The sequence below is a fragment of the Taeniopygia guttata genome, chromosome 3 (genome assembly GCF_048771995.1).
Source record: "Taeniopygia guttata chromosome 3, bTaeGut7.mat, whole genome shotgun sequence".
Classification (NCBI taxonomy): Eukaryota; Metazoa; Chordata; class Aves; order Passeriformes; family Estrildidae; genus Taeniopygia; species Taeniopygia guttata.
The window spans coordinates 99,365,350-99,392,264 of NC_133027.1; the positions used below are offsets into that span (position 1 = coordinate 99,365,350).

At 35.2% G+C, this 26,915-nt stretch overlaps 1 protein-coding gene across 2 annotated transcripts in view; it reads right to left on the bottom strand.

Moving 5' to 3' along the window:
- Nucleotides 1–26,915, bottom strand: part of CAMKMT (calmodulin-lysine N-methyltransferase) — a 209,694-nt gene that overhangs the window by 49,151 nt on the left and 133,628 nt on the right. Inside the window, exon 4 of one of the 2 annotated variants that reach the window (XM_072927510.1) lies at nucleotides 19,682–19,732. The exons of the other annotated variant lie outside the window; for it this stretch is intronic. Coding sequence (XP_072783611.1) covers nucleotides 19,682–19,732 — 51 coding nt within the window. The remainder of the gene's footprint in view (nucleotides 1–19,681; nucleotides 19,733–26,915) is intronic. 2 annotated transcript variants of the gene reach the window in all.

Consider the following 26,915-nt stretch of genomic DNA (forward strand, 5'->3'; position numbering starts at 1 on the left):
AGAAATAAATGCACACAGTGTGAAAAAATAAGATTATTTAATAGCCTTTACAGTAGCACCTTATATCTGTGCCTTACTGCACCTGGCTTTTGCAGATGGCAAACCACCTTTTAAGTCCAGTGAAGAGGAGTAATTTGAGGCAGGGAGAATGGCTAGCTTACTTTTCCACAGCAGGAATGCTATAAGTGAGTTTGAAAAGGTACAAGAACACCAGAAAAAAAATAGAAGAGAATATAAAGAGAAACATTTTTTCCCTATGCACATACATTTTGTAGAAACTCTTGTCTTTCTTCCAATCTAAAGTAGAATTCATGATATTCAGATCATTGAAAAATATGTATAAGCACTGGCTGAGATCTTCAGCCTAGGCAAAATGGCCTCAGCACTGTATCTCTCACTCTCATTATTATTCACGACTAGGAGGGAAACATGATGGTCTGCAATCTGCAAACGTCTTTTAGAGCACAAACTTAAGAAGCTCAGTGGAACTGATGTGGAAATACAGTAACAAGTCAAAGCTGTAAATGTACGCATATCCCTTCCATAAGAAAAATTGGCCAACTGTACAAATCTACTGGTATGGTTGTCTTTAACATCTTTTTCAAATGAATGAATTTGTGTTGGGGGTGGGGGGTGCCTAGTTTTCAAATAGTTATTAAAAATTAAACAACACTGGAACAAACCTTTTGTGATTATAGCCTTCATTCTCCTGCAAAAAACTGGATCTATAAATTTATGTACCATTGTAGATGTAAATTACAAAATTTTATATTCAACTATATTAAAACATCTATTCCAAAAATGATTACCAGTTGTGAAAAGCAGACAGGCTTATCACTTGCTGTCAGTTGTTCATGTCTAGTTAAGCAATAATGTGCTAAAACTGCTCTTTTGTTTTGTGTAAGAATTTTGGCAATAGAAGAAATGAACACTCGTTTAATAAAAACTCAGGCTGCTTTTTGCTTTGATGGAGGAAGCAGCTGCCTGTTTTCATTTGCTGCAGAGCAGCAAAACCCATCAATATAATAAGCAGCTTAGATGCATCCATCCACAGCATCTGTAAGGATATAGGGCTATTCGCTCAAAACCAATCCTTGGTTTAATTTTAACAAAGATGTGTCTGACATATTTGAAAATGCATTATAATAGGGTTTTGAAATACTAGCATTTTCTCTTTTCTTTTTAAATACTTTTCACAGATTTTGAAAGGCAAGTATACATATTGGAATGATAGAAATGCTAAAACAAATATTACTATAGCAAACAGCAGAACTAGCCTAAAAATGCAAAGAGGGAACATTAAGAGATGCCTTCTGGTTCACAGACTCTCCTGTTCCTTGAAAATACAGAAAAATAGTGTTTCAATCTTTTCAATGAAGAGTGTTTTTCACCATAACCAAGAGCAAAGAAAGATACTAGAAATATGTATTACAGAAAAAAACCCCTGCAAAGATCATAGATCCATTATACAAATATATTTGCCAAAACATACTTTTCCTTCCCTGCCTTATGCTTTGTTAAAAGTAAATAGATTAATGCTCATTTCCAAAGATATTTATCAAATTATTTTCTACTATTGTCTGAAAGTAATATAGTTGTTATTAATTTCCAACAGTGTGAGTTTGTCTCAAGTGACAACTTCTAATTGCAATAAAAAAATTTTAATTAGAAGCAGAGTTCTAGGACATTCATACATAATTACAAAAACAGGAAGACAGATATAAAAGACCATCTGAGATAGAAACCACAAAACTCTATTTTCACTCTAAAAATGTGATACGGCACATTTAAATTATTAAAAATTCTTAAGACGTTATTATTATTTTAGTTCGTTTCTGCTTTCTAAGACCTTTCTAAGCTGAGCTTTTAGATGATTTGCACATTAACTGAGAAGTCAGATAATTCTTAATCCTCCTCTTTTTCAGATCCAATAATGGATAAGGGAGCATCTTAGCATGATCAACTAGCAATCTGCCTAGCCTGAGTGGTAGTACACCTGAATTTAGGATTAGTCATCTGGTTTTCATAATATCTGATTTAAATGAGCACTCATTCTGAGAAGCGTAGAAAAAGAATATTCAATAATTTTGAACTGTACTATTTAAATATGTAACAATAAACCTGGAGTGCATACATATTTATTTGTTTCACAAACAAGAAACTAAATAGAAAAAGGAAGATTTTAAAGAACCATGTCCAGGCAAATAGCTGGATAGCTCAATTAAATAACTGCCCTTTTCCAGTATTCACAATAGCTTAGAGATACAATCAACCATATCTCAGCTGTAGTCTTGTATCTCTATTTTGTCAATTCCAATATCCTAGTTTCACTTCGTCTATACATGAAGTGAGAAAACTACTTGGAGGGATTTTTGTGGTTGTTTTTTTTCTCCCCCTCCTCCACCCCACCCCCCGCCCCGTGGAGTTTCATGGCTAGTTTGGGTTCATTTGGTTGTTTGTTTTGAGGTTTAGAGATATATGACAGGTGGAGAAGGTAAAAACCTATAGATTAATGTGGGTTACTAATATTGCTTATCTTCCTCAAGTACCTGATACAGAACATGAAAGTTTGTGTAATTGCCCTATGCACATAATGCTCAAGATAAATAAAGTGTAATTTATTTGGGTGATTTCAGAAGTAGTGTCTAGAGCTTGGATTTCTTCTGGTTTTTTTCCCCATTAAATTAACTAAACATGACAACACCTTTTAGGTCCCAGCAGCTTCTGACTCATACTTTTCTCCTTTATCAAACTCCACCATTCTACATAGTTAACCAAACAATTAGAAAAGTGTCTGTTCTGTACATCCATGATATATAAACTTGGTACAAGTGGAAATAATAATTGCATGCATGGTTCAATTGGAAGGCTTTGGGCAGCATTTGTCTAATGAAACAGTGTACTCTGAAATTCATGTACTAGCAAATGGTGGCCATGCATCCTTCACATTCTCAGATAAATTTGTTAGGTGCTTGTAGTGAAGAGGCCTTGATTCTTTCTCCTGGGGTAATTTCAACTGATGCTAAGTGTGTAATTTTCAAAAGTCTACACTACTGACAAACACCATGCAGCAGGTGCTCAAAATCTCTCTAGATCACTAAACCTTGTTTTCATCTCTTACATGGAATAAGACTTGTAACAAATTCTATAAATGAGAATGCTGCACAAAGATGAACCAGACTTTTCATCTATTTATGGGTCCATATTCCATATAAATTTAGACTGTAAGAGTTAAGGCAAATCTATATCAAAGGAAATTATTTACATTTTTCTTCTCAAAGGCCAAGGATTTCAGGATCTTCCAGGTCCTTCCAGGAGAGGTTTGACATACATTCACAGGCAACACAAGGGAACTTCCACTACCATTGTTGAAAGCTGGTTTTGCCTGAACGGGTTGCAAGAACCACAGCTATTGGTCTGGAACTTTCCATGACCACTAAATACAATGAGCCAGATCTTCATCTGGTGTTATGCCTGTGTATCCCAGCAAATGAACCAGCCTTGGATTTAAAATATGTATGGTCTTTCTGAGAAACAAAGGAGCCTTTATTATATTAATATATGTTAGTGCTTTGGTTCATTTTGTAGAGTCAAATCCAAGTGTAACCTTCTCAGGAAATCAGTGTTTCAGTGGGTTATAGTAAAGAAGAATATAAAAGTGATATGATTAAAATTTAGTCTTCAAAGTAGCCGGAAATATTTTCCCTGATTGCTTACACATTTCCATGTTACTATATTAAACCATGTTCTAAACTATGCCATTTTTATTTCACAAGGCATAAAAACGTAGATAGGTGCTACAATAATTCTGCTGAAAAACACTGCAGAGAGGTATAAAAACTTACTTTTCTACACTTTGACAAAGAAGTGCTCTTGTGTCAAGAGCACTATGCTCTAAGATATGTAGCTTAAGGACTTATGCTATTTTTCAGTGTTACTAAAATGTATTTCAGAAGATTCAGTGGTTTGAGTCTCAGAAACAAAGGAACAAAAGCAGAGCAAATCATTACACTCAATTTAATCAACTGAAAGCACGAAAAGGCCTAAAAGCTAAACTCATAACAATATGTTTATGTTTATTGTTAGTAGGTCAGGGATCATAATTGATCAAATTTTTAATTAAGTGAGCACACATCCTCTGACTTCAGGAATTGCTCAGTCATATACCAGCACAGAAATTGGGCCCCATCTTTTGACAGTGCAGTTTGAGTGGGTGACCTGTCCCTGGTGTCCTACATTACATTCCACAGTGACCACAGACCCTTGGGCAACCCTAGGATTCTCCCTAGGGAGTAGCAAACTCTTAAAAATGCAGTCTAGGCCACTTTATTTTTTTGAGGCAGTTTTTTGCTAATGACAAAGCCAACACAGTAAGTCATCAATTTCTACAGCATTTCTTGCACCTTGAAACACTATGTTAAATCTCATGCCAAACTTCCATATTAGCAGGTAGACTCTTCAATACCTAGTTTATGTTTTTATTTAATGAGTTTTGAGCTCAGACTTCACAAATAGAGAGGCAGGTGTATAATCTTTTGAAGTTCAAACTTTTCCCCTAAGGTTTAAGTTTGTTGTGACACACTATTTTCATAGAGCTCTTCATCAATAGAGTAACAATGCTGCAATAACGAGGAAAACCACTTTTTTTTTAAGGAGTTGTATAACACCATTACAGTAATTAGCAGTTAAAAACTAATTTTAGCTCTTGTTCTCTTTTTCTGTTAAGAGTTTGAGTCACAATATAAGAGTAATTTCCTGCTACTTCTGGGAAGGGAGAGGGTGGAGGAAGAAGGGATCATGAAATATATGCAATTTTCACATTTAACACACTGTTGAAAATGTAATTCCCTATGTGTTCTTTTCTAAAAATATATTCTATATTCCTGGATTGTCTTTTGCTATCAGGAACAGGACTGAAATCTCCACTTTAGTATTTATCTGAGGCTCTGATAGCTCAGTTGTCTGCCTCCAAATGCCAAGATAGGGGGAATCTCATCAACTGGAGACCAGCTGCATGATGGGCAGTTAATAGATATATCAAACCTTAGGATATATGCTAAGCTGAGGAGATGATTGGTTGGTTGATATACTGATTGATTAGCATAGGGAGAATGGGTTTCTTCTTGACAACCTAAGATTATGCTTCAGCTAAGCTCAAATTGCTTACACCTCTTCTATTGGTTTTAAAATTACAGTCCTGTCATCTAAAATCTCTCTTCAATGAAATTTTTACCATATATAAAAATTAAAGGGAAAAAGAAAGTAGGTGCAATGGATAAGAGTAAATGGAGTAGATATATTTCACACTACTGCTGTTGGTATCACTAGAAAAAGTTGATAAGTAAATCCACTTGAAATATGTTACATATTCTGTACACTACTAGAGAGCACTTTACAATAATTTAGAGGGGAAGTTCAAAATACTAACAAGGAAGCAGTACTGATATTATTGCTTTTAAAAAACTACAGTAGTCATTAAGCAAGGTAATTATAGAGCTGTGATACTACTGATACATTTTTGTACTCTTTACAGGCATTACCTAGGTTTCATAGAAGTGTGTTTAAACTGTTATACATACGAGAGAAATATCATATAATTGCCACAGAATGCATCACTTCACAGAGAAAGGTTTATAATTCTGCAAGCTAGAGAAGCAACACATAGACTTCTGAATTTTCCCTTGAGAAGTCTAGAATTTGCTTTCCCAAGAAAGCAGATATAATTAAATTTTGCTTACAAAATATTTTAGACTGTGTCATCAGTAGGGCAGGGACACTTAAAGAAAACAAAAGTAATATATGCTGCCATAACAAATGCATTTCTTACGCATATCATCCACTTAATTCCCAGCATTACATGCACCAGGCTTTGTCAGTTGAGAACCATACAAATGTTATTAAATACAACATTAAAAAATATATAAACTTTTTATTATCTTTAATACTTGATACTTTCAAATGCTTCTGTACCCGGGCAAACAAGTATTTTGTAGTCACCTAACAAAAAGAAAGTGGGTTATTGAGAATGCTGAAATTTCCATTAATAAATAAGACTCTGTTTCTCAGATTTTTTTTTTCTTCCCTTTCGTATCTGCTATGAGCGGCAGGGGATCAGCTGCAACTCAAATCCCCAGCTGAACAACCCAAATACAACTGAGTGAGCAGACTTAAAACAAGGCCATTTATTGGTGCCTGTTATGCAAACAAAGCATCCAAGTCTTAGAAACAGATGTCAACTGAAGCATATGCTTACTGTAAACTGGAATTTGATTCTTTTTATAAAAATAGACTTAAATGGGCCTTCAGAGACTAGGCTGCCTCTTGTTGTATACCATTCCCTAACTTGATTCAGCCTTAAGCTTTTTAAAAGATGAATAGACTGATATCCAAGGGAAAAAAAAAACAGTAAAAAAAAATTAAATGGGAAATAAATGATAACATGTTGGAGCAGTTCCCAGAAGCAATTTTACAGATTTTCTCTAAAAACACAAGACAGGAAGTTCAAAGCACAGCACAGGTCACCTATGGCATGTTGAGTTATCATTTTTATACCACTTAGGGTGAAAAAGGGACTTTATGTTCAAGTGGCAAGTTTAGTACTCTGCTTTTCCTTCTTTCTTTTTTTTTTTTTCACCTCTTCTCACATCTTGATGCCTTTTAAATGTCACTTATTTTACATGAGGCAGTTGGTGGAGACATGAGTCAACAGCAATCAGAACCATTATCCCCTGCAGCGAGCCCTAGTCCTAATGCATTATGACACCTTAGCTGGCCAGCCACCGATTTACCTTTCTGCTTCTTAGGGAATTAAGTGGCATCATGTGAAAATGGTTGTGATATGAACAGCATGGGCATAACTGGTATTAAATTTACCTCACAGCCTAAGTGAATTTTCCTCACATGTGACTAATCAAAATGAAAGCTGTGGACATGGGCAGATCTGGCCGGCACTTCTCCACCCCTGGGATTGGGGCTATTTTGTTTTATCTCTTTGTACAAGCTGGCAGAAGTTTAAAGTGAAGGGGATAATCCAGTGCTGGTGTCTTTATGAAATAACATCCTTACATGAAGAGGCTTTTAACTGTCTGTCGCTGTCCTCTCAAAAAAAAAAGAGCGTGACAATCTCATTTTGCTGAGCACCCTCCCATGAAAGGAGAAAATAATAGCCATAACAGCTATGGCTAGTACTGACCTTACATGATCCATTATCCACTAAACACTTTAAAAGTCAGTTTTACATACACTGTGGGGGAAATTAGAGAACTATCACAATCATTTTCACTTTAGTGAATTTGTCTTCTGTTTGAAGTCAGTGACTTGATATCCTCATACATAACTCTCCATGTCTCTCCAAGAAAAGAAAGAGGAAGTCTTGCTGTAAAAATCGATCTCGTGCAAAAAGGTGGGAAACAAACCATACTTCTCCTATTCTGATTAATAAAGATACTGACAGCAGTGAAACTCAATTGAGCATGAACTTTCTTCAGAGTAAATGTGAAATAATACAAAAATCATTATATAATTTAGAAGTGTTCAACATCAGTACAAAAATATTTTTATCAATCATTTCAGCTGAGATAAGTAGGTGCCAAAGAAAGTGCTGGCAGAGCAATTATCATCCTGTGCAGTCAGAAAGATATTTATTCACAGACTAGAGCATCTTGCATTTTACTACAAACCAGCTGTGAATGTTACTGATAATAACAGCAGTGCTAGATTTTCCCAAAGTACTGTAGTCTCTTTCTAACAACTCAATTGTACAGGACAACACCTGGAGCATGAAGTCCTCTCCTACTTGCAAGTCTGCTCAGCCTTCTGTGACTGTGAGAATGAATTTCTAATACATGAATTTCAGGCATTTACCGCTTACTCTAAGTTAAGACAGTAGTAACTATAGCTCAAATTAGAAGTATTTAATCTAATTTTATTAATCTAAATAGTGATTAAAAGCTATGAATCAGAGGTTCAGATTTTAAGACTGACCAAGTCTATCTGACAGTACTAGAAGACTTTCAACTTGTAATAATCTATTACTGTACATAATGCATGTCTGACTGGAGGAAAATTAATTTTAAAAAATGAACGTTAAGCAGTAGAAACATATCAGGACTAAATGATGGCATTTACAAAATCAAATTCTTATGCAAAGAGAAACATAGAAATACGCAGGTTTACATCCGAGCATATATTTCAGATATAATAGTTATTTTTTATGAACCTAAAAAAGACCAAAAAGCACCATAAATATACTTTACACACATTTTTAGAAATGATTGAAGGTAAAGATTAGGAAGAGGGTTCAGATTTTAAATTGTTACAATAAAAAATATTACCCATGCATGGAACTTGCCTGGATAACCTTCATTTTATCAATGAGGCCACATAATTAAGGTCAAGTTAATGCAGAGATTGAAATTTAGGGAACATGTCAATTGAGATAAACAGGAAAATTACCTCTTCCTAAAAGGATTAGCCTCAAGTGGAAAGGTTGGTTCATAAAATTACAATGCATTTGGTAAGGAAGACAGATTCATGGTGAAGTTAAATCTGAAGTGCACAAGCCAACTCTACCCAAAAGAGTTGCAAAAAAAAAAAAAGAAAAGTGAATAGAATCATCCTTCTTTTATTATTTTCCCTAAAAAAAAAAATAATGATTCACACAGCAAGAAGGATTGCAAGAGGTATGACAAATGTCTTACCTTTTCTTTTGTCCCTTCAGTTTCAGACTTAACTGGACAATGAAGTCTAAACTGCTACAGAAAAGCAGAAGGTATCCCATTTTGTTTTTTTTTTCAGGGACATTATACATTAATGTCACTGTGAAAACATTTGGACCAAATGGATATTTCTAAATATTCAATTGAGATTACCGTGTTTTGTACCCTAAACAACAAGAATTATTATTCCAGAATTTGAAAAGTCTAAATGAGAGTGACAAGACACAAGAAAAATATTCTTCATTGTCTAGAGAGTCTTGTAATTTTCCATTTAGCTGTGCCCATTTCAACTCCTCAGAAACCATCTAAATTTTTTAAAAACCCCCAGTAATTGTATTCTTCTTTCAGTTTATTGCTTTTGCATACAAAGAAACTAAAAAAATTTTGAAGATAATTTGGGAGCCTTTAGTAAGATGAGAAAGCTGATAACTGTTCGAGACATGTAGACTTCCAGTGACACTCTTGTTATCCTCCATGAAAAGCTCTAATTGCACTGCTTTCCAAACAAGAATAACAAAGTAAACAAAACAAAGGTGGCAGCTTTGATAGAGTCAAGGCTGCACTGACTAGAGTAAAATGGTAGGTAATGAAAACGTGGTGCTGGGATAATGGTTTTTCAAATCTTTTCCACTTATCACGTAGAAGCACATCTGAGAAGCTGGGATTTTAAACATATATATAAATATATACTTATATATATTATATTTTTTAAATCTATACATAAACACGCTATGTATGCATGTATTTTTCTTCCATCCTTATAGGCAGCAATGGTTTGCCGAATTATTACTCCTGGCTTCTCTTTCAACAACTCTACCTCCAAAGAAACTTCCAAAGCATGCAGCGGAATTGAAACCTCCTCGGGGGCAGTCATTGCTCTGACAGGCCTGCCAGTGCCAAAATGCCCAGGACCAGCCTGACACGACCAATGCAATCACTGCTCACCTCCTGTCCTCTCCGGCTTCTCTTTCCACAAGAGTGGCTCCAAAGTGTTACAGCTCTGACCGCGGCAGTGCCGGGTCCGTTCACTTCACCTCTGAGTCACAGCACCTGAATGAACATTGAATGTCTATTTCCAGATTTGCCATCTGACTTAAGTTGCAACCAATGACAGAATATTTTTACACCGTTCTTTTCTTGCAATGTTCTGAGATGTGCATTCTGGGAACCCATGCCAATTTGTCTGTATAAATGCATTTTTTACTTTACTAAATAAATACCATAGAATAAACTATCTTTTCCACTGAATTGATCTCTATACTATAGGATTTTCAAACTATCCTATCCAGAAGAGGGGCAACAGTTTATGGTAATCTCTACATAATGCATTGATACTGCCATTTAAAACAAGACTAAAGCAAGTATTTAGTCACAGCAAAGCAGCAATGTCACATTGCAATATCAGGTTTTAAAAAAAAATTCAGTTGTCACTGTTGAAACAAACCAATCCAATAAAATTCTATTACTGGCCACAAATTTCAGGAACATATGTGTGAGAGAACACATTAACATTGCTGCAATACTGCTTCTTAGGGCAACAAAACTTTATTTAGAAAAGAAAGATTAAATATGAAACAAATGTATCTATGTATCTATTGCCAAAATGAATATGAAAATAGGAAAATAGAACAGGAAAATAGGAAAAATACACAAATGTGGCTCAAAGGCATCATTTCAATAATCCCCTGGGTATTGTTGTACACCTTCATTTTGTTAGGCAGGATAAAAAGGAGAAATATTACAGCAACCAAGCAGATGGTCTGTGGAACTAGATTACACACTTCAGAAATAAGAGAGAAGCAACATATTCAACCCTTCTGTTTGGACAGAAGAGCCATCTTAGCCTGTCTGACCTATTAGCTAGTAAACTAGAGTGTACTGCCAAGTGCTATTGTGCTGTTCCTTCAAAAAGCAAACAACCTCAGTTTTAATGACAGGTACTACATCATTTTAAGAGAATTGCAGGTAATGTCTGTTGCACTAGTCAGATGCTCATATCATGAAACTATATGCAAGTCACCATGACTAAAACGGATGTTTGCTATCTTGTTAATCTGCACAAACCACAAAACAAAGTAAACTAATGCTTAGTGCTTTCCTAGTACCTAACGGTTCCTATATCTGCATGTACACATAATAACCACTTACAACTCAAACATGTAATAAGGTTCAATGTTGGTTTTGACAAGGTTTTTTTTCATAACCTAATATTATTTTGGATATATAATTTTGCAGTGTGAAAATTTCAACTGTATTCTCACCCTGATTTAATCTTTGCATAACTTTATTGACTTCCAGGGAGTCTGTCGCCCTGATTCTTGAGTTTTCTTAAGCCTTCTGAATTTACATTCTATTAGGAAACTTTCCCACACAGTTTCTGTAAATAATGTATTGTTTTGCATTCCTCCATGGGGGTGGAGAGACTTGATGTACTAGTGCTTTGTCCAATGTCTTCGGAGAGGTGGCCCGTTCACTCTCCAATCCACTGTCACCTTTGGAGAAGTATAAAAGTTGGAGTCAGAAAATAAACGCTCTCTTTTTGCCTTGCAAGGTAGCAAGTGGCTCGCATTGCTTTCTCGTGTCCTATAGCGACAGGAGTCAGTGATAAAGGAGAGAACAGACAATTTAGATTCAAGAATAGTATGTACTTCTCTAGCCATAAATAAAGTAAATGCAACAGAGAGTAGAGTAGCACTCTATCAAGACCAGGTTTTATTGTACAATTTCCAAAACACATGGGTCTTCTTCTGTCCTTGCTTCAGTACAGCTAGCATTACAATTGCAGAATGTGATGACTGCCATTGCAATAGCATGCTTGCATCTCTCATTCATGCTTAGGAAACAAGGGGAGATGTAGCTACTCTCCTTGACTGTCCTCAATAAAAATGTATCACTCCACAAAATTGTGTATCAAAATATCTGTATGGTAAATATTCCCCCCACCAGGGCTCCCATGGAACTGGAAGGAATACTAAAAGAAGTGGACTTCTGTATCATTTCTTATTTCTGCTACACTTTAGAGAGACTATTTGTTAACAGATCATATTTAATTAGTAATTAACTCTAGATTTTTTAGGCAATTAAATCTTAATCTTTAAAACAGCAAAAAAAGAGACACGTTTCCAGCCATTAGGCCTTTTCAAAATGAGTTGTCTCTTCATATATCCTCATGGAGAGCCTCTCCAGGCTAGAGGCAGTTTCCCCCTCCCACATCTACAGACAGCATATTCAAGCCCCCCATAACCTCCTGCAGAGTTGAAGGATATGTAAGATAGCACATTTCCTATCTGCTAGGCTGCTCTTAGCCACAGAACTGCAACCAAACCCGGCAGATCAGGAACGATTTCAAATTGTACCTGGAGAGTTGCCGGTAAGCAACCAGCGCCCCTTCCTTGCGCGGCAGTGCAGAGGTGCACATTCCCCAGCAAGCTGACCCCAGGCAGTACTGTACACATGGTGACAGATGCCAGCAGACAGGTCTGAAAACCTTCCAAATGAACAGTTCTAGGTCTGCTGCACTAAATGCAGCAGAGTTTCTGGATAGCTTCCCGGATGGTTTAACATTTGGAAAAAATACGGATGGGAAAGTGCGTGTGTCCAGGGTGCAGACATCCGTAAGTGAAGTCAGAGCTGAGCATCCGCTCTGCTGCTGCACAAGCTGACTAGCAGAGATCTGCTTTGGCTTCTGGTCTCTTGCCTCCTCACAGAGCACTGGATTCTGTGTAGGTGATGAGAAGCACGGCCCAGGAAAGCCCTGTCGTGCATCTCAATGGTTCAGTGTCACTCCAGCCAACAATATCCCTTGAACTAAAGTGGGGGAGAGATGAGGAAAGGGAGAGCAAAGGGCAAGGTTTTAAGAGGAGAAAGGAAATGGAATAGATATGGGTGCTTATGTGTCATGCCTTCAATATCAACTGATCACTCACAAAGTTGGTCCTGGCTGCCTTAAAATGCAGAAAAGAAGAGAAAAGAAGAATACAATGATATAAGAAGGAGATTAGATTGCAATTCCTGATTCTATCTTCAAACCTGAAGGATTAGGAGTGTGAGAGAGTTGAAACCCATGGAAATACTAGTGTTGCTCTCTGGATACCTGACAACAGCCTGTTTCTAAAGTCTTGGCAATGTGTATGTCAGAACACATACAGTACTAGAGTCTAAGAGAAAATTCCTTCTGTGTATTGCATAGTTTTTGAGTCCTTCAGACGGATGGGTTTGCAAGAGCTCCTCATTCCTCTTGGAAAATTTAGCATGGCCCCTTCCTTTAGTACTCTAATACACAATTCTTGCATTTTTGGCATATCTGTGGATTAGAAAGTTGTATCTGCTCTGCAGAGAAGGTCAGCTTTGCCATAAGATACCCCTTGGTTATCTAATAGCTACTCTAAATTCAATTTTTTAATCATCACTACCAGAAAACTCAAAAGAAACTAAATAAAAGTTGGATTTGAATATCCAGTTCTCAAGAGTTATCATGTACAAATGTAAAATTAAGAGCTCTGCAAACATTTGTAAAATTACAAGCAACATGCTTCCAAGTGTGAAACATAATTTGGATTCTTACAAAAAAATATTAATATGGAAGCATAATTGATTAAACTGGACGGCTGCCATAGAAGGTCTGACTAGCTGTGCATGAATATAGTCATTAAGAGTAAACATTTTGCTAAAACTTCTCAAAGGCCACTATCATTTCAGCACTCAGCGACTGCAGAACAATTTTAAAGATTACAGGAAGCATTCGCTATTAACTTTACACAGATTTGCCTAAGAATTTACAAAGATTGGATTGCAATTTAGACAACACTGTTGCATTGCTTGCAAATCATATTTTACTGCACAATGTTTGATGTCCCCACCTCTGCACTGACTTTTAAAGTAGAAATTGTAAGCCTGATTTTTAAGTGACAAGAACACAGAGCCTCATAGTTCACACAAAAATAAAGATGATTTGTCAAATGTAAGCATTCTTGGGACCTTTTTTGGCCCCTTCCATTGCAAAGTGAATGATCTCACTAATACTCGAACTATATTTCTTCAAAGAACTTCAGTGTGCAGTTAATTAGATTCTAAGACACAAAATAGGTTTTAAAATATGCATGAGTAAAACTGAATGCTTGCAAGTTATTATCCATGTACGTTCCCTAGACTTTACTTTACATATGTCATTTTTATCATGAAAGAAAAGTCTCAGCGAAAGCAACAATAAAAAAACCAGCTGTTTCTACTCTAGTTTGATTATCAAATTAATGGTTGCCTTAATGAGGAAAGCCTGGCTGTAAACATAAATCTATATACAAACCTGAATTTTCCCCAAGTTCAATTCAGTTCAGAATATTTATTTCCTCACACTAAAATCACGAAGTATCATTACTCAACCTGAACACAATGTGTTGTAGCATCATTATTTCCTATCCTTCATACAAGTAGTACTTAACATTAAGCAGACTTTTAACTTCTTAATACATCATTTTTGCCTCACTTTTACTTTATTTGTAAAGATTAGAATGACAGTAGAAACAGATTACACTGTACTTTTGAAAAATGCACATGAAACTGAGTTACTTGATATAATCACAAATGTGACTCAGTTCCTTGCAATCAGCCAAAAAGAGCAAATTCCCAGTAATTTTCTTAGCATCTTTTCTTCAAATTTTTTCCAGAATTACTAATAGGTGAGGACTTTGCAAAACAAAAATTCAACAAATTGATATAGTAAAAATAGTGTGGACAGCTTTAACTATGCAAAACTTAAATAACTTATCACATCACTGGAGAAATTCTTACAGTGTAAAAGTACCTAATTATACGTAGTATGGGAGAAGAATTGTAAAACAAACTTGAGAGACCATGACATCAAGAGGTGCTCTTGACAAGGTACATTAATTAAGGATTATGGATTTTTGCACTTACTGTTAGTAGCAGTTTAAAAATATAATTAATGTAGTGGCATTCTCAAAACACAGGGTCTTGAGTGTGATTTTTTGCGAAACAGTCCCCTCTTGAGGAGAATATTTTCAACCTACAAATTCTGGGTAACTCACAGAATCCAAAAATATTTTCAGAGGTCTTACTATCACTTGGAACAGAGTTACTGCAATAGACTGCCAGTCTTGGGAAGCACAGAAACAATGTCTTGACTCAACAAAACTGGTTTCTAGGAAACACAAAAATGAGTGGTTATTTCAAAAGTCCGCAAGGAATTAGTTTTACAAAGTTGCTTAGTAAAAAACCAAAAAAAAAAATATATGATGCAATCCTAAATGTCAATGGTGTGTGACAGAAAAATGAATTATTGAGATATAGAACTTTTTCTACGTTTATGTAATGAACAATTCCAATACAACATCCAGGAAACTGCACATGCCTTGGTATGTGATTGTATTGAGCACTAATGGAATGTATAGCATTGAACAGTTTCCCTGATATTCCAACAAATTGTTATTGATCTGGCCATGCACCTTGACCACATACTTCCATTTTTTTCTTATTACTTGCAAGTTTTCTTAAATTAGTACTGTAAAAAAGTTTTAAAAAAAGAAGTTAAAGTAATGAAGTCAATATTAAATGTAGGGACACATTATGACAATACAATATAGCCTAAAGTGTATTAATTGGCTTAAATTAATTCTGTTTCTAAGCTTTGTATTTCCTAAATAAAAGAGAAGTATCTTTAATATTACTCTTAAGAAAATTCAAATCAGTATGAGTCAGGGTTTTGCACTACATTCACTGATACATACCCATGTATAAAAGGAAAGGCAATACTTTACTATGGCATATGTAACAGTGCCTCAAGGTAATACAAAGTTAAAATAAAGAAGCGTTGTTATACTAAAGCAACCTGTTCTTAATCTTGTCACCGTGCAAATTACATGAGTCACCCCACCTTTCATTCTGATCTACACCATGGCAAGGACCAGAAAAATAATTCTGTTTTACTCCACTCATCTAAATTGAATGCAATGAAAATGACACAACAAGCAAAATACAAATAATGGCTAAAATAATGAGAAAGGGTTTTAGCAGGCAACAGAAAACGTTTCCTTCCTTCCTTCCTTCCTTTTCAGCATCCCAAAGTACGGCTCACATTATTATAGTACTATGAGTTGCCTAAAAAAGCTCAAACCGAACTAACAATTAGCAATTTTAGAAAGAAATGCAACTGAAGAAGAAATTAAATGCTGCATAGAATTATCTGAAAAGACCTGGAAAAATTAAAATGCAGAAAGATATAGTGTCATTAAATAGTAAAGAGATCCTCACCTCTCCACACATGAGAGTACTGTTTCCAGTGAAACAACATGTGAATTTACTGCATTATAGCCAACGCTGCAGCTCAGTTTTGAAATTGTAAACACCATAAAATGCTGATATAAATTATATTAAAAATCTAAACCAGTTCAGACAAAGGGATCTTCTGATCCACAGATCATAATTATGCATGCTAAATAAGATTATTCTGTATCACACGTCAGACAATGCACTGACAACCTTTGGCAGGTTCTGAAAAAGTCTTCACATTAAGTACTGCATGACTGGAAAGAATTTGGAAGAGATTTCTACAATGCAACATGAGGAATGGTCACTACTGAATTTGACATGTTCTTTCTGATAGAACATGACAAATCTTGTTGTTTTACAAAAAAACATTCAGCCATATTCTATGACTCCTATTTAGCAGTTCACAACAACTCTAGATCCATCAGAAAACTGTCAGTTTAATAGAGCAAAGGTAAATCCTAAGTCTTTGAGAAATTTGCACTGAAATCAATGCAGGACAGCAAATATAACCTGTACAGGGAATAAAACCTAGTGTAATTCTTGAATCTGCTACCCACTTGCCATGTGACCATGAGCACGTCACTTGCACTTTACACCTTCCTTATTTTCCTCTCTGTGTGAATATTGCCACATGCTATTGTTTTCACACAATTCCAGGTGTGAATTCATCTTCTATTTCCAGAATAAATGTAGGACTTTCCACATTGTCTTCAAACAGTCATTTCATTCTTTTGTGGTAGACTTTGCCTCACCTTCTCTGTATCTTCTCCATTTCATAGTAATATCTCTCACTATATGCTCAGGCACTAGAATAGTTTTGAATCCTATGCTTGGACACATTACTTAAGTAGCAATATTAGGAAATAGTTTTAGCCTTAGCTTCCTAGATAATCCATGTAAAAACAAGGGGCTCATCAGAGCAGAAATCTGAGACAGGTTTTCTGAACTACTCTGGAAATGGAGACCTTTCCCACTGACTCTAGAGGAAACCCAAAGGTCACTAGATCTCTAACTTCACCATCTGAGTTTTAACAGTCTACAAACTATTCCAATTCAAACCAATAACCACAAACTATTTGGCTTCAGCTTACCCTTTTAACTACTTAGATGTGAACACAATGCTATTTTGGGACATGATTCTCCTAATACGCTATCCTTTCTTTAGGTGTGCATAAATTCATTGTTGAAGCTTAGCACACAATTAATTTTTCCTTTTTTCTTTGTTGCTAAATTTAGTTATGCTATCATTAGTAAATACCAGAATCTCTTTTGAAAAAGCCTTTATTATAAAACAAACCAATATTCAATCCTTTGGCCCCTCACTCTTTCTTTGGGCTAATTGTTACATTACCCCAGAACACAACACACTTTTTGGCCTGGGATATCTGTTTCCTTTTGAATCTATAAACTCAAGGATTTAAATATCCTTGGTTAATTAATTTGGAAATTTTATGGATATTGTTTTGCAATTATTAAAGAAGAGGTCACAAATTAGATGGTGAGCTATAATATGGCAATGAGATCTTAATGCTTCTATGTCACTAGAATACCAAAAACTACCAATGTGAACAAAGAAATTAGACAGGAGATAATTCTGATCTTTCATCACTAAAAACCAGGTAAGAGCTCACTAAAGTCCATTAAGTGGCACTTATGAAATAGAAGCATTCCACATTTATTCCTTGTTTTTACAACTCCTATATTTCTTCTCTTGTGATCATATGTCAAAGTTCATTGAGATTACTACATATGCTTTGAAGCTATCAATACAAGTTTTGCTAGCAAAATACCCTAGTAAAAGAAAAAAAAACCCTCCAGTTTTTCACTTTAGAAATAATGCATGGCCTTAGTTTTGCAACTGTCATTTAAAAATATGTGTATTCCCTGTTTACATTACCAAATGGCCTGAAAAAGGACAAAATAGAAGAAAACAAGGTCGAAACGCTCTAGTGGCACTGTTGCCTCCAGCAAGAACCAGTTTGACGTCAAGAGATCAAACAGCAGCAAACACTATTTTCAGATATCTGAAAGCAGTAATAAATACATACAAAGAAGTGTATTCGTCTTTCTCCCTTTAAAGTATCGATGTTAACTACTCCTTAATGATTTCAAAGAATGATTACTGTGCTTTTTGTTCTTACAATTTGTCAGGTACACAATGAATCTTGAAACAAGTTGAGAAAGAAATAGCCACTAAAATAGGGAAAAGCACTTCAAATATCTATGACACTCCTAAGATTTAGTAACAGTAGCAGAACAGTAACATCCCCAAACTATAGATATTATTGGCTCAAAACAATTGAATATATTAAATATCTACTAATAAACAAATTGCAGGTTATGTTAATTTTATTTATAATACAATTTTTTTAATACTTTGTTTTAATTATAATATCCAAATGATGTCAGTGTGCTACATTTGGGGTTATTTGATGATAATTTTAATGAGTATAATATATATTGGTAGAATATAATAACTTGTTTCTTTCTCTGAATAATTAAGATTGGCATCTTATTTGCTGTCCTGAACATTTGCTCTCTTTATTAATCTTTTGGCAACAAACTCTGTCAAAAACTATTATATTAAATGAAAGAGTGGAAAAGGTAAGGTAAAATAATGATGAAAGTATACAGCACATGCCTGTATACTGAAAAGAAATTTAAAAAATAAAAATTATAAACCCAAGAAACTGTTAGAAATAAATGTATAACTGGACTCAGCTACATCTCCCACAGCATTTTAGTTCTACCAATCTTGCAACTTCTTACAATTGTCATAGAACAGTATTTGCAATTTTAGATTTACTAAAACTATTCTAAAAAGACAACATCTTGATCCCACATTTCTGATATAGCCACCATTGCTAGCTAAAGTTTTTTGTTATTTCCTGTGCTTCAGGAACAATTATCCTATCTAAGAGCAGTTCCACTCATATTGGAAGCAATGGGAAGCATTAGTCATTTTGCAGAAGTGTATCTTTGCTGAGGGCAACTGTGGCTTCAATCCCATTGAGAGCAATAGGAGGCAGCAGCAATTTTGGAAAAAGGACATTGTCTATGGAATACGCCATAGGAGAACATTATTCATCAGCTCTTGCTGAATGAGAAAATTTCAGTTCTGGAAAACAACAGAAAAAGAAAATCCTCGAGCCCTTAAAAATCTTTTAAGGCACAGGATTTTAGTATAGAGTGTAGGGAATAGATATTCTGTTAATAAGATCTTCAGCCAACATTCAGGTAAAGAAATAACATATTTGCATAATACACTGAAATTTCCAACAGATAAATCTTTACTCTTAGTTTAAGTCTTAGTTTAAGTCAAACTGCTCAACATTCATGAAGTGGAAAATTTGAATTACTATTTTTGTGTCCCAAACTCTTTGTGGAAATTTTAGGGTGGTTTGCTTCATTTGTTCATTAGGAATTTCTAAAGCAAATAGTGACTGAAGAATCTTATAGAACTACAGGTGAAAGTGATCTTCTTAAAATAGTGCTATCATTTGCATTAAAATACACTTAATATATCTGAATTTGATATCCTAAGTGAGGTCAATACAAAATATCTTGAAAAATTGAATTATCATTGGTGTTACCACATCCTCCTGCCACTCTTTTACTGTCTCTCATTCCTGTTGCTGCAGATAAATCATTCCAGAAGAAAAGGCAGAGAAAACCCTCACCTGCTGCTAGCTGCTGAGGAATCTGAAGACATTCATATTGATTTGGCTGACCTAAAATAGAGGCACAGCCTTTATTATTTAAAAAATGCTTATGCACACAATTTTAACAATTTTGCGAAGTGATTCTTTAAACGGTCCTGATTCAGAGTATGAAAATTCAGAGTTAATGAAAATAAATGTATGCAAAAATAATTGAAATTTCAGAGTTACAGTTGTTTTAATGGAACATATGAATGCATTTAACCCTGATAAAAATTGTCACTAGGCTACAGCATGAAAGCACCTACATTGTTGTCATTTTTCTGTATTACATACAGTAATTTTATTTCCAGTAGTTCATAGAGCAAAATGTCATCAGCAGCACTGCATACCCACTTTACTCTTAGAAAGAATTACTTACAGAAGCGTCTCTATTAATATGGAATACTGACTATATGTTTTATTAGCTTCCTTGTTCTTGGTGCAAGAAACTGTTCTTACTAACTCTAGCCAATGGGTTTTGTGTTTTCTGCCTTTCTCTGAATGGTCACAGTAGATATCCAGATCCTGGAGGACAATAGTATCTGAATTAGTATCTGTGCACTGTGCAAAGCCTTTTAAAAAGCAACAGTGATGTGAAATTTCAATCACGTATCATTTTAATGATGTAAAAAGGCACCCTCACTTTAGAATACAGAGTGTGTTTCGGAGAGACATGAACAGGTCATAAGAACAATTTTAACAGAAACTCTAAACCTGAAGCTGGATATAACATGACCAAAAACAGACCCTACCAAGTACAATTTTAAAAGAGCAGGGTTTAAGATCTGTACAGTAGGAAAAGTTTTTTTACTTACCAATTTTCTGTTCTATTAAATCCTTTACAAATGTAATAAGCAGTGGAATACAAATGATTCACATAAATTTTGTTGAAAAATTTAGAAACTAACTATACATCATGTCAAATATAGGAGAAATCTGTGAGCAACAGGCTGATGAACATCTTACATTACATAACAAAATCTCCACAACAGGGGTATGAAAGGAGATTATAGCACAAAAAAAAAAGGAAGCCCCCACCACCAGTGCCACAAAAAGCCCAACAAAAACAAAACAAAAAAAACCCACCAAAAACAAGCAAAAAACAAACAAACAAAAACAGAAAAAATGTGAGAGGCATCAGAATTTTTTAAAAATTACATTTATTTGGGGAAAAAAATACAATCCCAAATGGACATTGTCCATTATAATGTTTCACCTTAGAATTTGCTATAAAAACACCAAAAGCAATAGGAAGGAAGACAACCCTACTGTAGAGCTGTGACAGAAGCTGATGAAGGATGCCTTCTCTCTCTCTGCCTAGGATCTCAGTGTGGGATTACACACCTCTCTCCCCTACTCAGGACCTAGGTAGTGTTTACAAGCTTGTACCTCAGTTTTTAGAGAAACATCAGAAGTGTCAATGTTTGGGGTTTTTTCCTAACTTCAGGATAGGCTTTTTTTAAAAGTTAAGCAATTTTGTGCTTACAATTATATGCATTTATTGGAAAAATGTGCAAAATTTTGATTAAATTACCTTTTCAGATATGTGAATGCTAAAAAATTCATTCCTTTTAATCCCAAGTAGATAAAAGAACACCAGTGTAGAAAATAATGTTTTTGACTAAATTAGGAGATATATCTGAGTTCAACAACAGTCAACCTCTTCAATGAGCAAAGGAAACAAGCAGTGACTTTTAAAGACTGTAATTTACAATTAAAATCAACTATATAAATGGAATATGTGATATAACATGAAGCTCAACATAAAGTTGTTCAGTGCATATAATTACACCAATTACATTTAGAAATTGTATTTACTTGCCAAGAAAGAAATAAGAAATTAAATGGCAATTGTATAAAGTGACACCACACAACCTTTTCATTCAATCTCACTGAATATAGAATTATAACAGGATAATATTTTAAATACATCAAAAGGAAGACCATCAACTTCTAATTCCAAACAATAGCAAAATAAAACATGCAATTTTCATGCTCTGTGATTCTCAGTGGGCAACAAAGACATCTAGCTATTATAAGAAGTCTTTTGAGTTGTGATATGCTGGTTTCAGATGAATCTAGGAAAGGAGGTCAATGACACCTTCTTGATACAATTACTAAAATTAATTTCTTTTGCCAATTTTCAAACAAAAGCACATTATAGATTGCAGATCAAATTAATTTTCAGGAATGTCTGAAGAACTACAATATCCTTACTTCAAGTTCGCAGAAGGGTGGTATTTCAATAGATCAGACAGGGAGATGAGAGAGTGATATACTCTGGCTCTATAGGATCAGATTTTCAAAGCTGCATGGATGTTTATCTCCTCTTAAGATACACTGTCAATGATCTTAACAATCTTTTCAAGTCTGGAACTATGAAGGTAAAGACAGAAGAAAAGTACATTCAAATTTATGTTGAGAACGTGTAATATCTTATATTCCAAATCATCTGAGAATGAAAAATTTGCTTCTGCATACCAAAACAGTTTTGCATCTTCTGTTTAAAATCTAAATTTTCAGAAGTATCAATTCCTAGCTGCTTGTATCTTAAATACACAGAAATGTAGGTATCTTTTTTTGGATCTCTACCAATAAAACTCAGAAGTCAGGTATGTCCAGTTATACTCATCTGGTGTAAGACATCTCAGTCAAAGGGTATAGAAATCAAGACCTGTATTACAGCAGACGTGACAAGTGATTTTGACAGATAATTATTTGGACAGAACCATAGGAAAGAACATTTTATTCAAGTTCTATAGCATACAAACGGCCTTTATACTTTTAAGTCTCTGTCCACCTTTGGTTATTTTTCAAATTGGGGCATTATGAAACATTCCAGTCTACATCCTGGTCTAAAATTATCATATACTGATAATCTAAAGAAGGAAAACCAACTAAAACTAAAAGAATTCAACCAAAGAAAATACTTTAGTTAAATATTATCAGAGATGGAATTATTCTAGTGTTTATTTTTGTTTATAAAATTAAATTTCCAAGTATAGGTGGGTTTTGAAGACCAAATACTGAAATTTCAGAATTTTTTAAGGGAGACCTTTTGACATAAAATCAAGCAGAAATCTTTTTCTGTGTTCTAAACCAGAAAATGCACCAAAACTAACAATTTTTTCATAGAGAAATCCATCTGTGTAATTCTTGCACATTTTCATACAGAACAATTTGATGAAAAAATCCTGAGCTCTACATTTAGGGCTTCCCCCCATTTAGTTTGGTCTTCTCCAGAAATGCCAAGAATATACTAGACTGGTCATGTTAGTACATGATCCAGAAATACTTTGTGCCATAGACAGATAACAAGAAACATTTTTCATTTTTTCCTCAAATAAAAGAGAAGAGTTGTTCCAGGAATAAGAACACCTGCATTTTTCAAAATATGCTGTTTCTGTCACCAGTAAGTCATGAAGCAGAGAAGAATTACAATACAAAAGAGGAGTAGATGCCATTGCCATATTCCCTGAAGGTGATATTGAGGTAATGGGGATAGATTAGATGACCTTTGGAGCTCACTTCTAATCTTATTTCCTACAGACTATGATATCTTCACCAAGTTCCAGAGAGAAGGCAGATAAGAGCTGATTTCTTTGGGGAGGTATTAGTTAGACTACAACCACAACAGAATCGCTGCAAGAGTAAGTGGATATATCAGTCCACATAACAAAAATACTGACACTTCTACAGAGACACACAAAGTCTAAGAAAGGCATTTCAGAGAATAATAGAAAGCACCAGGTAATGTTGATTTTGTCCTGTATTCAAGTTGCTTAATGTTGTTGGTTATTGATTTTTGGCTGAGATAATGATGAGGTTTGGGCATTTGTAACTTTTCAGCAGATTAGTTTTCAGACACAGCAAAACTACTAAAAAGCTTTAGAAAAGTACACATTTTACCTAACAGAATAATTACTCAATCCAGTACAGAAATTAATATCTATCTCTAGTGTTGATGTGAACTCTGTGCAGGCTCCCTCCCCTGTTAGCTGTGGAAGGACTTTATGTATTGAGTAAAGGAAGTATAACTTCTGTCGTTACAGTTTAACAGAGTTTAGTGATGTGACTTTGGCTGGCCATCCTCTAGACATTCCTTACAACCCTTGTCTTCAAAACCCCTGATTCCATAAACTACTTGAACATAATCATAATCCTCTGTGAAGACATATTTTCTCTTTCCGGGCTGATACATCAGTCTTACCCAAATTGGAATGACTTTCTCCTCCTGATATGAGAGAGTCCTTGTGAAGGTATGGCCATGCATGGAAAATAGCTCCAGAGGCTGTCACTTTTAGAAAGAGGCAATGTTATTGAATTTATATACCTCTGAAATTGTTTTTAAAGTGAGAAGCCTGTGGCAATTTAATTGTTTCTTATTTAAACTACAACTGAATACAGAAAAGTTATATTGCTCCAAAAGATTTAAGTTTATTTTGCTGTAGCTCTTTTACTGGAAAATGTATTATATTTTCTGGTTTGCATTAGCCATTCATAATATTGATGTGGTCCAGAAACATCTTTTGTTTTGAACAGCTTTATGACGCTTTAATGGTAACACCTTTTTAGAGAATATGAGTAGATAAACGAATCCCTCTGTATTATATTGATACAATTGATATTCATAGAATATGATAAAGTAAAAAAACTGCAAACAGTGATAAAGCTATGGCAGTAAGGAGAAATGCCCTTTCTGCCCATTCCAGCAGGGCTCCACCAGATGTTGCCAGAAATTGCCAGCTTGCTTGCTTTGGTGGCAAATACTTTGTATGCTGTTTAGGCCATCAGAGACTCTACAACATATTTCACTATGACACAGATGTTTTATTAGTGGATCAAGGTTTCTAAAAGGTAACTGTATTGCTTAAAAATATCAACTATTTCCCCTGCCTAACAAATAAAACTTATGGCCCTGTTCACGAATTTATGTGAACTTTAGTGAATCATGACCTAATGATATCTTCACTTAAGATATTAAAAAGGGCAAAATAAAGACATGAAATAAAGGCTATTGTTTTATTCCCTGTGCAGTGCTTACAGGATATGCTTGTCTACACATTAACTGTGAACTGCTGTAATTGAAGGAGAACCTTCTCCAACAACACTGAAGGAGGCAGCTTTTGTTAAAGCCACCTTGGTATAAAAATAAGGGGATAGGAAGAAAATTACTCAGGGCAGAAAGCTCACAAAACACCCTGGTTTAGAACAAATACATGGCCAGCCTGATGCAAAGGCAGACAGATGAGGAGGAATGTTATGAATTGAAGTGAGGAGCTGCTATGCAATGGTTTTACCTTGCAGTGCACAACCCTCCCTTTACAAAGTAACGTAGGCCCCATGTGTTTGAACCTGACTCCTCAGAACTGGATCGATTCCTAGTTGTCAGGTCTTCCTGCTGCCGCCTGTTGTGCAGCCTGTTTCCCTGATTTTCTTTTGTGTTTTGCCTCTCCTACTACAGACCTTGGATGTGCACTCATATTCCTTACCCGCAGGAGGCAGGACTCTATTCATTGCAAGTATCACCACACGCCGACATATTTAAGTTATGATCTTTAAACCCTGAAACTGCCTTGTTAGCTTATCCAGACAAATAACCTTCTAGTACTTTCACTATTGCTTTCAGGGAAAACAACACCCACCCACTTCCCTCTGTTACAACTCTTCCAAGTTCATGCCAAGCATTCAACAGAAAAACTCTTCCCACACATTTGACAACTTCATGTAAACAAAGCACATCTTACATCACTCCAAAGCTATTTTCAACCATTTACTTGCAGCCATCTAGAGAAGAAATGGCAGTTGCCATGACACCAATACCACCTGATGTGAGGTGATATTTCTATCATAGAAATATAGAATGGTTTGGGGTGGAAGGGACCTTAAAAAATCATCATCTTCCAACTCTGCTGCAATGGGCAGGGACACCTTCCACTAGACCAAGCTGCTCAGAGCCTCATCCAACCTGGCCTTGAACATTTCCAGGAATGGGGCATTCACAGCTTCTCTGGGCAACCTGTTTCACCACCTTCCCACCCTCACAGTAAAGAATTTCTTCCTAATAAAAGTTCTTCCTAATATCTAATCTAAACTTGCTCACTCTCTCAGTTTGAAGCCATGTATCCCCATAGTTGCTTCCCTTCAAATATGGAACTATCTAGCTCTCTAACACCATTTTATATAATAATTTGAAATCTTCTTTTAAACAATGTCAACAGGTTGCAATTTCCTTCTGATAAACAGCCTCAGGGAAGCCAACCAGTAGTCTACCTTTCCTCTAGCAGACAACTGCAACAGTGTAAATGACTTTTTGGGGACTACAGCAATTTCATATCCTTCTTGGAAATTTGGGTGGTGTTTCTAGGATTTGTGATGGTTATTGACAACTGTTTTAGATTATTGTTAATCTGAAAACAGAATCAAGTGTTTCTAGATAATTTCTTAGATTTATTTGTTGATAGTTTGTATCTATTTGTAGATAGTTTTCAGATATCAATCGTACACTTCAGAGAAGTGTATTGCCAATTTAAAAAAAGTCTGGGTAAAGAACTTTTCAATACACCAAATGGAAAGCAGCACCACTATGAGCTCCTAGTCTTAATCATCTCCCACTGATTTTTACTGTACCTTGTTGCTCTGGCAAATAGCCCATATTTTACCAGTGAACAGAAAATAGCATCTTAATCAGAGTTACATGCATAGTTACTTAATCAGAGTTACATGCATATCATATTGCATATAATAAGATAAAGCACATGTATGCAATATATGTACACACATATTCTTTTACTTACATACCTTACATACAATAAAAATGCATACACAAAACTTTCAATTTACCTTAGTGATTTTTCAGAAATGCTATACAAATATGACTGAAATAAAGAAATCTTCTAAAATGCACATTAAAAGTGCATATGAAATAGTGATTTAGAAGTGATTTCTCTATGCTCACAGATTTAACAGTGCATTGCCAGGCTTAGATAAGACTGACATAAGCTCAATAGTTAGTACACGCTAATGCCAACTCACAGAGACAGGCATTCAAGGCAATCATCCAGCCCCAAAGGAGGATAGATGTGGAAGAGTTTTGCCTGCCAAATTAGTAATGTCTCTGATACAAGCACATGAGGTGACAGAAAGGATGCTCCGCTGACGTGCATCACCTTTACTGGGGTAAAAACTTCGCTGTCAACAAAATATTCTCTGC